This window comes from Misgurnus anguillicaudatus, chromosome 12, assembly GCF_027580225.2.
Source record: "Misgurnus anguillicaudatus chromosome 12, ASM2758022v2, whole genome shotgun sequence".
Classification (NCBI taxonomy): Eukaryota; Metazoa; Chordata; class Actinopteri; order Cypriniformes; family Cobitidae; genus Misgurnus; species Misgurnus anguillicaudatus.
The window spans coordinates 27840245-27854432 of record NC_073348.2 but is presented as its reverse complement, the minus strand read 5'-3'; the positions used below and the strand labels follow the sequence as shown (position 1 = coordinate 27854432).

The following is a 14188-nucleotide window of genomic DNA, read 5'->3' as shown; positions in this document are numbered from 1 at the left end:
TTGTGCTTTTCATGTCTTCTACACAAGTTTATGCAGACTTAAAGGTGCAGTGTGTAATTTTTCGAAGGATCTCTTCACAGAAATGCAAAATAATATACAAAACTATATTATCAGGAGTGTATAAAGACCTTTTATAATGAACCGTTATGTGTTTATTACCTTAGAACGCCATTTTTCTACAGAAGACCTTTTTTACTAAGTTGTCTCCGAAGATGACATGTTTGTCCAGTGGTGGCCACCGTAGCTTCTCTATGTATTTCAAAAGCGAGGGGTGAGCAGTGGACTTAGCCGTTGATTGCAATTCGCAACCTCACCACTAGATGCCGCTAAAATTTACACACTGCACCTTTAAGGTTTTTAACCAGGGGTCTATGATGGTTTCTGACAATTCACAGGGTGCTGTAACTAATTTTTAATTAACTAAATGAAAATATATATCATATATCATCAAATCTAAGTTTTTATGGTAGTGGTCTTGGAGTCATTGGGTTAACTATATATCTATGGGTCTGTTAGAAGTAAATACCCCAAAATATAATGTAATTACATTACATCTCCTAAATTTGAATAATTTTCAGTGATTATATGTGCACTTACATTCTCAATGACAAATGTCCAGTCTTTGTCTTCAAACTCATCTGCATGTGGGTCCTGTAAAACAAAATCAAAATATATTTAGGAAGTTTAATGATTCTCCAAATGTCAATGAGTATTAACAAGAAATAAATTATATAAAATTATAAAAAAATTTTTATCTTGTATTCCCATTAATATGTTATTAATCCATAATTAATTTGCAATAAGTGTCTTACCCTGTAAAGTGTGGCAGTAATGTCTACATTCTCAGGTACAGGCCACACAACCATTCCCCTGTATGGATTTTTGATGCCTGGCTGCCATGAATGAAGCTGATGAAAAAATAAGAAACATTCAGTTATAATAATCCATAAAATCATTGTAAGCGCTCAGTTAAAACAACGTACTGGTATGCATAATTTAAAGTGACAGTAGATTGTTCTGACTAAAAGCTTATGAAGAAAATTATTGAATAGGTGGATTCTTGGATGTAGTCCAGTGTACACATGCTAAATTACAAATGCTTTTGTAATTACTTTCATATCCAGGTCTAGACCTAACCTGTGTCAGTCCATAATTTGAATTTAAGCATCTACATATTGACAATTTAAGAAGGATTATCACTGTACCTTTGAGCAAATGCGTCTGTTCCTTCTCGTCCACACCACTCTCAGTTTGTCTGGTTGCCTAAAATATAATAAAATCATTTTTTAAAGACACAAAAAAGATGTGATGTTAAAAACTACACATTGTAATAAAGTGCTATATGAGGCCTTTACATATTTATTTTAGGAAACTTTCGTAGTTATAGGAAGTCAGTGTGTTTTTGTCTTAAAGCTTTAGGCAGATCTTGTGATCTTGACTCCCACTGTCTTCCTAAGACTGAGAATCACTAAATACTGTTTCCAAACCCAAACAAAACAAGCCCACATGATGTACTAGGACGTCTCAAGACTCAAATTCAAACTTTGTGTTAAAAATGTTGTTACCAGCAACAAGAACTAAAAACAAATAATGTATTAAAGGTCACATAATATGAGAGATTCACTTTTATATGTTGTTTGAACATAATTGTCACCTCTGTGTGCACACAACCAACCTGTAATGATAACAACTACTTTTTTCAAATCCATGTAAAACCCGAACAGTCTCATGGAACAAGCTGCTGGCATTTTCTGAGCAAACTGACATCACTTTGCACAGGCCCCGCCCACAACCGTCCCAAAACCACAGCTAGGTCATAATTTCTATTTTAAATCTTCTTTACATAGTTCATAACCGCACGTTTATTATGAATAATGAAGTAAGGTGATAGTCTCATCAAAAATGGTATATGTAACAGTAAACGGGGAGGGAAGTAGCAGCTCATTTGCATTTAAAAACCACAAAAACCAGCAGTTTGCCTGCACACCAGGTACCCACATTTGCCTGCACCTTGCAAATGGGCCTTTTCAACATGGTATAATAAATTATCTATAGGGTATTTGGACCTTCACAGACACATTCTAGGGACACCAGAGACTATAATATTACCAGGAAACCTACACAACATATACTGTACCATTAACATTTGAGAAGTCTCTTTTTTACTATTTGCATCACTGTACCTGCTACACCAGGGGTTTTCAAATTGTGGGTAGGGACCCACTAGTGGGTCGCACAGCGAGATCAGGTGGGTCATGCAAAGTCACTTGGTTATATAATGAGTGACACAAAAACAGTTTTGTCCTATTAATGACAATTAATGGCAATTGTTTTGATATCAGGTATTTTGGGATTCTAATTAAATTTACATTTAATTCATCTCCGAAATATTTTGGTTAGAGCTGATTTGAAACCTACTATTCATTTCTTGAACAAAACACCATATGGGAATTACAGAAGTGGTAACTGTCAACAGTGCAACTTCACATATAAGACGTTGACCTTCACACATCCTCACACAGGAAAAAATTTTAAGATTCGAGGCACTATTTCATGTAAGACGGCTAACATCATTTACCTTTTGCATTACCCTTGTGGCTTGTGTTACATCGGAAAAACCAGCAGACCTTTAAAAACTCGTATCTCTGAACACCGATGTGCTATTTTTGTTTCTGAGTAAATTTATTCAGATGTGTTTTTAGTGCATTTTGCATAGTAGTTGTTAGTTTTTTATTTTTTACTTTATTTTTATTTTTTGTTATCTTTTGTTTTTCTAATTGGACAATCTGTTCTTGTGATATTGTGACTTATGAGAATTTTGTATAATCATGTAATACTTGGAGGTAGCGCTATAAATAGTGGTATATTAGTGTGTTAATTAGTCTGATGAAGAGCCTTCGTGCTCGAAATGTCACCTCTATGTCATGCAATAGTTTTTAATAATAAATATTTTTTGAAACTTTTGGAGTTTTGGTGTTGCTGACTTTGCATTCTTATATCATTTAATTCATACAATGATAATAAAAATATAAAGTACTCTCTTCTAAAAGTATTTTTTTTTCTTAATTTTTTTATGAAACATATTTTGGTGGGTCCAGATAAATTATACCCATCTATAAGTCAGTCGCAGAATGAAAAAGTTTGGGAACCACTACTCTACACAACCAACACATGCTGTCCTTTTTACGAAGTTATGGCACAAAAAAGATCCTCAAACTTAAGTCTTTCATATTCGTGTAATTAAGGCCTACAACAGGAACTTCACAAGGGGATTAAATTAAACTGACTCATGAAATGAATCAGAGCCTTTACAGACATCACCACAGACTCCCTCAATAAACCATGGGTCTTTAAATGGTTATGTCAGATTTGCAATAAAATGAAAACTATTATTATGCTTTTGGCTAAACACGCCGCTTGGTAATAAATTGTTCAGATATGAGCCCATTGTACATCTGTGAGCAGACCAGCGAGCGACGCTGCCCCTGCATTAAGAATTGGAGGAAACTGGGCAAGGTCACATGATCCAACTGACTTTATTCACAACACAATAGATAGGGTGTTGATCTCTGAACTGTAAACCACAAGGTCTTAGTGGTGTTTACAAACATCCGTTCTTCTTTAATTACAGCAGCTTATATTTTAGGAAATGAGGGTTTCCCTTAAGTAGAGATAAGTGTACATACCACAACGATGTTTATTGAATGTGAAAGTAACATTTTAAATTCCCAACCCAAAAATTTAAATTCCCTCTACTGTTGTTCACATTACTCTTGTAGAGGTAAGCAAGCTTTGCTAATACACAATCTGTTACACAAAGAGATGCAAGACCCAGCTTTTACTCAGGTTACAGCTAGTTATAGCAACATGGCAGAATAGTCCAACGGGATAAATTAGGAGGTGGAGATGGGGCAAGAGGGTATTATAGCAGGCATGATGTAAAAATAGATTCCCAGTTTGGTTGAGACAATAAGTTAACTTTTTGTTGTTTATTCCATAATCTTATCCTGTGTTCGCCTTTGAGGTGCACAGTAAAACTGTAAATAAATATCGCAAGTAGACGTCTTGAAATTTATATTATCCCATCAAAAAACACTTTGCTGTGTCATATCTCAGCTGTCCAGTATCTCCTGCTCACACCCTCTGCAGCTGTGGCGTAATATCAACAGACTTTGACCCACTGGCGGTCTAAGAAGTACTTTATAATGAATCACAGCTGTACCGTAATTCATCTCTCGAGTTGCACACGAGATCAGACTTGTTTACAACAAAACATATAAGAGGCATTCAGCCTCTTTATGAGAGTACTTTAATCTACGTTTCGGAGAGAAAAAAGAAAGTTTAACGCTGTGAAACAGAAACTTTCAGTGTTGCAACATAACAGAATCTAGGACATTGCACATCAGCTGAAAGATAATTACATAGATAACAATAATTATGATGATGACAGATTGCTAGTTTACTATTAACTATTATTACTTCTACACTATATTTGGTACATATCCTTCAAAAATGCTGAAGACACACTTCTCCTGCATACCCTGACTAACCCCGAAACCTTAACTTGTTCCATGCAATTCATGTCGTCATTACTATTCCCACATGTAAACCTAACTTTGTGTGCTATATGCTTATCATTGGTGTGCTGTGCTTATCACATGTTAATTTGCATAAATAAATAAATGCTAAATGAATAAATGCAAATATGTTTTATACTAAATAATAAAAATATATGGTATTTAAAAAAAATATTCATTATAAATGAAGCATGAGAGGACAAGCAAGAACTACATGATTCAGGTCTTATATCATCATGTAGATAAATCTGTGATAGAGCTTAACAGTAAAAGTCAAAAATTTCACAGAGTGAGTCACTTTGTCCAAGATGCAGATGACAAGCTATTGCATAACCGGGTTTGCTTAATTTCCAGGCCACGACTTGCTCAGATAATATTGCCAATAGTCAATATCGCCCCTGAACACCGAGACACAAAGTCAAACCAGTTCTCTGACTTCTTGTGATTGGCTTATAATCTAAGTGTGACGTGGGAACTTTTCTTCTCACGAAAAGAGTACCATCAAAAACACAAACAGGCTTTTTCAAATCCACTCATACAGAAGTCCTTTGATCTTGATAAGAACACGCATATGTTGAAAGAGGACAAACAAGACTATGTTGGAGAGCTAAAATAATGTAATTAAATTAAATTAAATTAAATTAAATTAACTGGAATTCATCTTAAACAGCACGTGTTGAAGCTGTCATTACATTGTTTGTGAAGATGTACCCCAATACCACAAGTAAACACATAAACGGAAAAAGAATAACCACACACATAAATACCTACAGACACAGGCTACAAAATTCAAAGCTTATAAAAGTCACGTTGTCATGTAAATAAACAATGAAACATCAGCATTGGCACACAGACTTTCGCATTCACTTCTGCTTAGGTGGGCATGATGGATGTCCACAATATCTCAAGTGTTGACAGCACGCGGAAGTGAAGGCGTGCGCGTGCGAACAACGTTCTTCAACGCATTTCAAACACATCGCGCTGATACAACATTACATTTATCGTACTGTTCCAGAAGACGACATATATTTAAATACTATACATTGTACCCGCATGGCCATGTTTCAGACACAAGAACCGCCCTTCAGTGGCACTGCGTATTTAGGAAACGAGCGCTATAACGGAAAGGAAATCATAACTTACCATTTCTTCGTACATTCCAGAACAAGTTCTTGATACGACGCGACGAATTGAAATTTCGTGGCTTTTTTGCCAACTCTTTGCAGTCTTTTCCACACCGAAGTCATTCTTCTGTAGGAAATGCGGCGGATGAAGTCGGGCGCATGGAAATAATATTGTTAATCCGTCCCGCCACTTGGCAAAAGTAAAAAAGAAGACAAACTTCTCAGTAAGATGGCAGTCAAGTGGCTCGTGAAACGTTTGTGGCGATGAGCACGAGCCCTCACGCGGCTTCAGCACCACTGAACTGTCGCCATCGAGTAAAGACCATTTACGGAAACTACTGCATCACATTACACACCAGATGAGAGCACAGCCTCTGTGTTATTGCAATAAGTTGCCTTGGTGCAAAAACAAATGTTTTAAGCAAAATTACAATGCATGTCCGTATTACAGCTGTTTAAAATGAAATTAAGATCTTGATGGCATTGAATGTGTGTGTGTCTCTCTCTCTCGTGCTCCTGCAGTTTTTATTATTCAGTCTGATGAGTGTGTGAACAAGTACAGTAGGTGGGAAGGGTTATGCAAACACGTGTGTGATGCAGCACAATGCAAAACCCTACCGATAGCCTTCAGGTACTGATGATGCCATAAAAACACCAGGGGTTACAAGCAGTCAGGAGCCCAAATTTGCTTGTATGGCTGTTGATATACTACTTTCTTTTTTTAAGAAATAAGTGAATTGTTATTAATTATACTGATCTAAAGCAGCAACGTGGACTGTCCATAAGGATATTTTTAGTAGTGGCAGGGGGATTTTTCAGGTTACACAGGATCTATTTCTGATGGTTGGCAATGAGGGATCAAATAGACAGAAGCAGCTGAAGGGATGGATAGAGCGGTCGGTTGTGTGGGTTATGGGGGGAGTCCAAAATTATGGCTCAGCTGATGACCTACAATGCAAATCGTGACCCCCTTAGTTCACTGTGATACAACCTCTCTTCCTGTCTGGTAAATCTATCTGTTTACTAGTGATCATCATATATTTATATGCATGTTGTTAAAAGTTTTTTTAACTGTTTGTAAAAGTGGTTCGTTTTCAATATGATTTTAGTGTAATTTGAGGTAACTGGCAAACTTGGCAACTAGACCTGTAAGCTTAGGAATAATGATTTGTGGTTCTAAACCTGACCACTCCCTCTTCCCTATAGTACGTCACGGGCCGAGTTTGTACATGAGCTCATGTAATGCATTCTTACTCACCGGGTGGAACAAGGAAGGCATCATACTCATAATGATGTGCCACACCAAGACTGGGCACAGGGTAGGAACAAGCAAGCATACAAGGTCCTTGTTTAGGCTATGAAGATAAAGATGACAGTCTCTTACATCCTCTTCCCCAAAATTTAGATTCAAACAGGCTACTGAAATGTTCTGTCTTCCAAACTTGAGTCAATTCAATTTGTAATGATGGTAATGGCTTTTAAGCACACATTTGGTGAAGCGTTTGTTGATGTTAAAGGACTGCAGAGCTGACTGCGTCATTATTCAAGTAAATGAAAGAAACAATACAAATGTTTAGTTGGCATGTAACATTAGATAGAAAGTACAGCAACGTATGACCTTTGGTTTAACTTAAACAGGCATACCATGTTGGGAGTTGTAGTGTATCTAACAATATCTTGTCCAACTGTTTTTCTTATTTATAGAGGCATCAGAAAGCTTTCTAGAGGAATGCCACATCCCTCATCCTGGTAACAGTCCACTTAGTCATACCAAATAATATGTACAGTATGTGTGAAATGCTCTCTTTATCATTGAAGAAATAACAATATATGTGGGAAATATACTGTATAGGGTTTATTTTAGTGAATCAAATGAAGCATTTTGAGATGAAAGTCTGAAAGGCTTGATGACAGATTGTTTTCATGGACATTTTAATATTATTCTCATAACTGTGTGATCTGTCATCTGCCTGCTGAGCCATGGACGGAAAAGTTTAATAATTGTTTGCACTTCCTTAGGCAGACAGCAGCTGCAGTCAGTATTGAGTATTGGTCTCCATAAATAGCTGCGATCTGAGGTTAGACAATGTGCTTCACTCACCTGCTCAGCATCAACTAATATAGGCTATAGCCCATTTTAAATTTAAATTCAAATAATTTAAATCATCATGTAAAGTAAATATATTTTAGACAGCTGGTTGTATTAAATAAATAGTTGACTTGAAAAGTCATAAACCACAGTAACGCATGTTCTGCATTCAGTCAGTTCCTTTTCTTCTCTTCCTGCACAGTGCAAAAGAAGGAAGAAGTATTGCCTAATAAGCACATACGAATTGGAATGGTTTGTTTATACTTGGCATAATGGAAGACAGGGTTTTCTTCCACTATAAGATTACTCTAAATCTTGTCGCTTTTTATTTATGTGTCTGGTATGACTCAGAGATAAACATTATAAGAGGAATCTGATAATGTCCTGTTTCCCTAAAAATAGTACTTTGTTTTGTTTACTGTGGTATTCCAGAGCCCGACTTTCAAATCTACACACATTATCAGATCTTAGGGAGGGAACTGGTGCCATCTAATGGTTGATCTGCACTTGTTTGAATAAGATTTTGATCTTTGTAAAGCAACAAAAGTTTTGTCTACATTTCTACACACTTTAGGCTATAGAGTATAAAAACTTTTTGTATTTAAGCACATAATGCAAAGACCAGGATAAATGTTTAAGATTGGCGTTTTATTTTATTTTTTAAAAAATGCATAGACTACGTTCATTATTAACTTACTAATTAAGAAAAATGTAGTGATAAAAATATGCTTTTATAATAAAATAAACAATATCTTAAATACAGGCAGTGACAAACATAACAGAATATGATGTGACATTTGATACATTTGTGATTTCATACAAAAAAAAAGAGTACTGTAAGGCATATCTCGTATACTCTTGGTGAAATTTTGTGTCCTTTACCATATACAGAAAAAACACCCTAGTGTGCACTTTTCTGTCCATAACATCCTCTTCCTGTCAGTCCTTATCCTGTCTTTATAACTTCACGGGCAGTACAATAAGCAGTTTTCAAAGGTTCCATTGAAGTGAACTTACAATCGCCATTGTAATAGTATCCTACAAACACAAAGGCCTTATTTCAATCTGAGGGGTACAGCATCCAAAAAAACCCCAATGTCTAGCACAGTACAGATGAGGATAATGGATAAACCGTAACTACAGAAAGTTAAATGGTTCGATCAGATGGGGATCTGGAAAGAGTCCTTGATCCACTGGTCCCGAGAGTTCTGAGTGGGTTGAGGCAGTGATAACAGCGTTTCCCCACTCACCCCTTCATTTTCATCTTCATCCTCCTCCTCTTCATCTTCAGAATAGCCGTTTTCTGTGTTGAAAGAGCTCTCACATAAGGACGAGGAGATGTCCTGGAAAGCTCCTTTGTATTCTTGTATGGACTCGTATAAAGACCACAGCTGGCACAGCAAGGACATGTCTAACTGTCTGAGCCCCACCTACAAAACACAAAATCATCTGTTCATTTAAGCTATATACAGTAACAACAGCATGTATTAAAATGTATTGGCACAAGTACAAACAGTTGTTGTGAATTTGCAAACCAATGTGCATTAAATGAAAGCAGGTCAATATTTTACTTATTATTTTACTTTTACATTGACAGGATGATGACATATTATTCACTAATAAGCCACATGAAAAAATACTGTAGTATACTTAAGTATTTACTATGGAAACTGCAGCAAATTGTAGTATATTATAGTATTATATAAATATAATAGTACAGTATTGGATTCTGTAGTATTAACTGTAGTAAATTAATAAATATTTAATTATTAAGCCACATAAAAAATACTGTAGTATACTAGTAAATTGTAGTATACTATAGGCCTAAGTTATATTAGTAACACTGCAGTATAGTATAATTACTATAGTATAGCCTATATAGTAATCTGTAGTATTAACTATAGCAAATCGATAGTCTGTAGTACTGCTGGTAACTTTAATTTAAGTTTCAAAAACAACAGTATTCTACATATTAAAGCATACTGCAGTTTTAATATTCCCCTCACCATCTCTTTGCGCAGTATGGCCAGCGCTGCGTCCAGGCTCGCGGGTTTACTGCGGCCGAGAGCATCACTGACTCTGGATTTGCTGATGTCCGCCTGGATTCGGGTCCTTTTGCTGTAAACCTTCTCAATGTCCCTCCAGGATCCACCGCTGGAGTTCAAGATGCCGCTTAATCCTTTGGGTAACGGTGGCAAACCGTCGATGGCACAGACGCTTCCAGTCGGACAGTCCGGTGGACCTGACTGAAACCCGTTCATCTCCGACTGCAGCGGTTTTCTTTGATATTAAATAGATTTTTACTCCTTAATGTTATTTCATTTACTTATTTAAAATTACCTGACACATAAGATATTGTATTTTTTTTACAGAGAAGATGGTATAACGGTGACCATATTTTGCAGCAAGTTAACTGTTAGCTGTCAAGTCCAAAAGTCATTTCCGGGAAAAACACTTAAAATGCACAGAAAAACGTTATGCGCAAAAGTCCGATTTAATGCGTTTATAAACTATTAAAAAACGCTGGATTAAACTTAATTACTAGTTTGTAGCAATATATCTTTCTTGTCTTGCAGTCTTAAGCAGTATAAGAGATTTGAGTTTCCTTATTTTCATTTAATCGTAGCGCAGCACATAAATCTATAACATAAAATAAACCCTGCACTTAGATACAAGCGAAGCAGTCCAGGAAAGACTGGACAGGAGATAAAGGCGACCGCTTTGTTTTCGTTTAACGTTTTCTTTTGTCTTGTACAGACAGATAAACCTCGCCCACTTTATTTCTCCGCCCAGCTGTGCGCCGTTTGGTCACAAAGAGGCGCTGTTTCTCACTTGTACGTCATCACACTACGCTCTTCCTACTGTTATCAATTTTGATTGGTTAAGTCTATGGACATTTTAATGGCTTCATCTGAGTATTAACTATTCCCCCCCCCCCCCCAAGTTATTATGTAACAATACAACATTTTTCAAGCGCTTAGGTCTTATGTAATGTTAAAATTAGCTGCCCTAAATTAAGTTTAACCCCTTAAGTGGCGCAAATACCCTTTGAGTGGGGGGGTGAAATGTGAAATACACCTTCAAATTATTATAACTCTGGCATTTTTTGGTCTAGAAGCCTTAATTGTCTTGTTTAAAAGAAGACAATTTCGGGGTTCTCACAGAAGTGTCAGCAGGTGAAAATATTAAATAAATAAATTGTTATAGCAGTTTACATTTATTTTAATAAATAAAAATAATTACATAACTTATTTTTTTTAATAATTATTAATAATTTAATAATTCATTATTTAATTATTTTTCTTATTAGTTATTTTATATAATCTTTTCCATCTATTCTAATGGAGCTGTGCATATTGTCTTGCAAAAGCAAACCTATTAACTTTCTTTAAAAAATGGCCTTTAAACAATATTATGTTCAATGGTTGAACCCTAACCATCTACGATTCTTGAAACTGCTGCAATTTTGGATGTTTTTGCATGACGATGAGCTCCTGTAGCTTAACTGGTCGAGCATTGTGTTAGCAGCACAAAGGTTTTAAGTTCAATTCCCAGAATTAAAATATAGTAATAAAATAAGGCGCTTTCTTACTTTCAAAGTATCTCCAATTTTCAATTTGTAATCATGACTTCTGCAAAATGCAAATGTTGTTTTTTCAAGTTGGAAATTCTTGGTTATGGGAATGCCAACATGAAACAAATTCCATGTAACACAACACCAAATAAAACCACTAAATCAGCCTTCGCAGCTCAAGCAATGTATTTGAACACACTACACAGGCACATACTCAGCTGCTTTAGAACAATGACAGAAACAAGCAAACACACATCATTTCAGTATGTTACTATATATATATTAGAGCCGTTTGTACTTTTGTGTGTGTGTGTGTGCTGTAACAGCGCTGTCTGTAATTCAGTCTTATTAGAGCTGCAGTTCTTTTAAGCTGCGCAGGGATTCGGCACAACCTCTGATCAGACTACAGAGCTGAATACTGGCCTCCACTGACACAGAGTGCTGAAGCTCCTGTGTGGCCCATCTGAGTTTGTGTAGCACTGCTTCTTCTGCGCTTGACAGAGCTGGATGGTTGAGAAGAGCGTTGCTGGAGCCTGAAGGAAGCGCAGGCTGAAGAGGAGGGTTAGGTGGTGGCAGAAAATTGGTGGTGGCGGCGGGGACAGGCAGAGGAGTGGGCTGTATGGTGGGAAGGGGACCTCTCAGTCCAGACGCAGCCCCCTCGCAGTGCTCTGGCCTGGGCTGGCCGGTGATGGAGAGAGGGGGTTCACCGGATGAGGAGCCGTTCGATTCAGGGAGAAGCTGAGTTGCAAGTTGCCGCTCTCGTACTTGTGACAAGGCTGCTTGGGCATTTAAAGCTGTGACAGAAATTAAGGTCAACAGAGATTTTTTATTTTCATTTATTCATTTGGCAAACGTTTTAATCCAAAGCAATTTACAGTGCATTACAAGGTATACATTTTTTTAACAGTACTGTGTGCGTGTTTTCTGGGTTCAAACCCATGAACTTTTGTGGTCCTAATGCAACATTCTACCAATGAGCTACACACAAAGAGGAACAAAGAGATACACAACACTGTATATGTGACCCGTGCTGGCAAATTGAGTTGGAATGAGCACACTTTTGAAAAATTTGTTATTTATATACATTTTCTCTCTAAAAAAAAAAAAAAAAACACGTGTCACATATCTGTTCAAGGATGTGGATTTGGTTTTGAAAAACAGGGATGTTGAATTTCACAAAAGTTTTTATTAATAACTGTATAATTACGGTGGTTGTAATTGCCATTTGCAATTTATTTCTTTACAAAAAAGGAATCTGAAAAACAGCATAAACATACCTGGATTGTCTTTGTCAACATCCGAGTCCAGCTCTTGACAAGCAACACAGTAATTCTTCTTCTGCTTATCCTGCATCAGAATTGTCTGCATATACACAGAACAATTAAATGCAAACCTAAATGCATATAACAGTTAAAATTAACAAATTCATATCATATTACTATTCACAGCAACATAAATATTGCTGCTTATTTTGAAATTATAATTATTTGAAGATTAAAATTTGGATCGCAATTTTGTGCTTGCGTCTATGTTTTGCCAAAAATCCTTATCGATGCATAAAAAACACAATAGTGTACAAAAGTTTAGGGTCACTTACTCATTTATATTTTTTCCACATTAGAATAATTGTTAACTTGTCAGAAATAATACAATGCTGTGTCTAAAGCAACATAAAATAGATCAAAGTAACATTTTAGTATCTACCTTGTAGTCACACGTTGCCTAGAATTTGTTAAAATGTACTCTTGCAATTTTATCAGACAGTTTATTAAGGTTTAACCCTGAGGTGATTTTTTGATTAGAGTTGTCTTCATTATTCAGTCCGTCATCCATTTCAAAATATTTTTATTAAATAAAATTTTAATTTTGCAAATTTTTTAAAAAATAAAATAACTCTTCTATATATTTGCACAAGTATATTTTTGTTAACAGAAATCATTTAAGTATACACCTTCAGATAAAAACGTTAATTTTAGTGACCCTAAACTTTTAACACCAAGGAGGTTACGATGTAAGTGATGAATGCAACATCCTGCTGCCTCTCACCCCACACAGCTCACAGCATTCGCCCAGCATCTTGTATCCTTTCAACAGATAGTCTCCCATCAGCTTGCTGATCTTGTCCTGACGTTCCCTCCGGGCCTGTATCACCTTCATCTCTGCCTCGGACGGAGGCTCCCATTCAAAGTCCTCATCATCTACATTCATCAAAGTAACGTTATACAGAATATCCCATGTGTTTTTCTTAGACTATAATTACATTTGATTATAACGCACAGATCTCTATTAAAGCAGCAGCAATGTATATGGACATTGTAGACACGTGTTTAAGTTGTCACTTGTAATGCTTTAGACACCGATATGTCAGAAGCACGCACGCACACTGAAGCGCTAACCTGCTAGCCTGGAGATGTCATTTTAGCGCCGCTCCACGTGTTACTACGTTACGGCGACATAAATAACTATCATAATGATGATTAATAAGAACCATTTAACGCGAACGCAACAACAAAATAATCAAAAATGTATGTTTATTTGTATTTTACCTGCATTTCGAGCCATGCTTTAGTCATCAGCCGCCTCACAACACAGACAGCGCTTCCTCGTAGAACCTTCGTGAGTTCAAGTTCTGTGAAAACTGACTGGCGCCCTCTAGCGACCTGAATGTAGCTTCCGCAGGTGTCATTTTTACAGTAGACCACATACATGTAGGATATTTTAGTTTAACTATAATAAACTGTTGTAAGATGTTTGTTGTAACATTCTAGTTTTTACTACGTTTTATGAATCCATAATAATTATGAATACTAAAGATTAGGCCTAC

General features: G+C 36.3%; 3 protein-coding genes and 1 long non-coding RNA gene across 14 annotated transcripts in view; 1 reads left to right on the top strand and 3 right to left on the bottom strand.

Annotated features, from left to right (window-relative positions):
* Positions 1-6239, bottom strand: part of ehbp1l1b (EH domain binding protein 1-like 1b) — a 31276-nt gene extending 25037 nt beyond the window's left edge. For 6 of the 11 annotated variants that reach the window (XM_073874277.1, XM_073874278.1, XM_073874279.1 and 3 more), the window contains exons 1-4: positions 5721-6239; positions 1206-1263; positions 813-908; positions 598-651 (exon numbers count right to left, since the gene is read on the bottom strand). In XM_073874277.1, the coding sequence (XP_073730378.1) occupies positions 598-651; positions 813-908; positions 1206-1263; positions 5721-5824 (312 nt within the window). In that variant the 5' untranslated portion in view covers positions 5825-6239. The remainder of the gene's footprint in view (positions 1-597; positions 652-812; positions 909-1205; positions 1264-5720) is intronic. The other 5 variants (XM_073874286.1, XM_073874283.1, XM_073874284.1 and 2 more) reach the window with 2 other exon arrangements.
* A 69-nt stretch (positions 6240-6308) lies between these two features.
* Positions 6309-9996, top strand: LOC129446921 (uncharacterized). Its single transcript, XR_008645304.2, has 3 exons — positions 6309-6707; positions 6908-7020; positions 9812-9996. It is a non-coding gene; the product is annotated as an uncharacterized lncRNA (long non-coding RNA).
* Positions 8420-10051, bottom strand: fam89b (family with sequence similarity 89 member B). Its single transcript, XM_073874288.1, has 2 exons — positions 9797-10051; positions 8420-9220 (listed from the first exon to the last, which is right to left on the bottom strand). The coding sequence occupies exons 1-2, from the start codon at positions 10049-10051 to the stop codon at positions 8951-8953; spliced, it is 525 nt and encodes a 174-aa protein (XP_073730389.1). The 3' UTR covers positions 8420-8950.
* A 1481-nt stretch (positions 10052-11532) lies between these two features.
* On the bottom strand, positions 11533-14069 carry znrd2 (zinc ribbon domain containing 2). Its single transcript, XM_055208434.2, has 4 exons — positions 13911-14069; positions 13411-13562; positions 12642-12726; positions 11533-12158 (listed from the first exon to the last, which is right to left on the bottom strand). The coding sequence occupies exons 1-4, from the start codon at positions 13924-13926 to the stop codon at positions 11713-11715; spliced, it is 699 nt and encodes a 232-aa protein (XP_055064409.1). The 5' UTR covers positions 13927-14069; the 3' UTR covers positions 11533-11712.
* Positions 14070-14188: the final 119 nt, after the last annotated feature.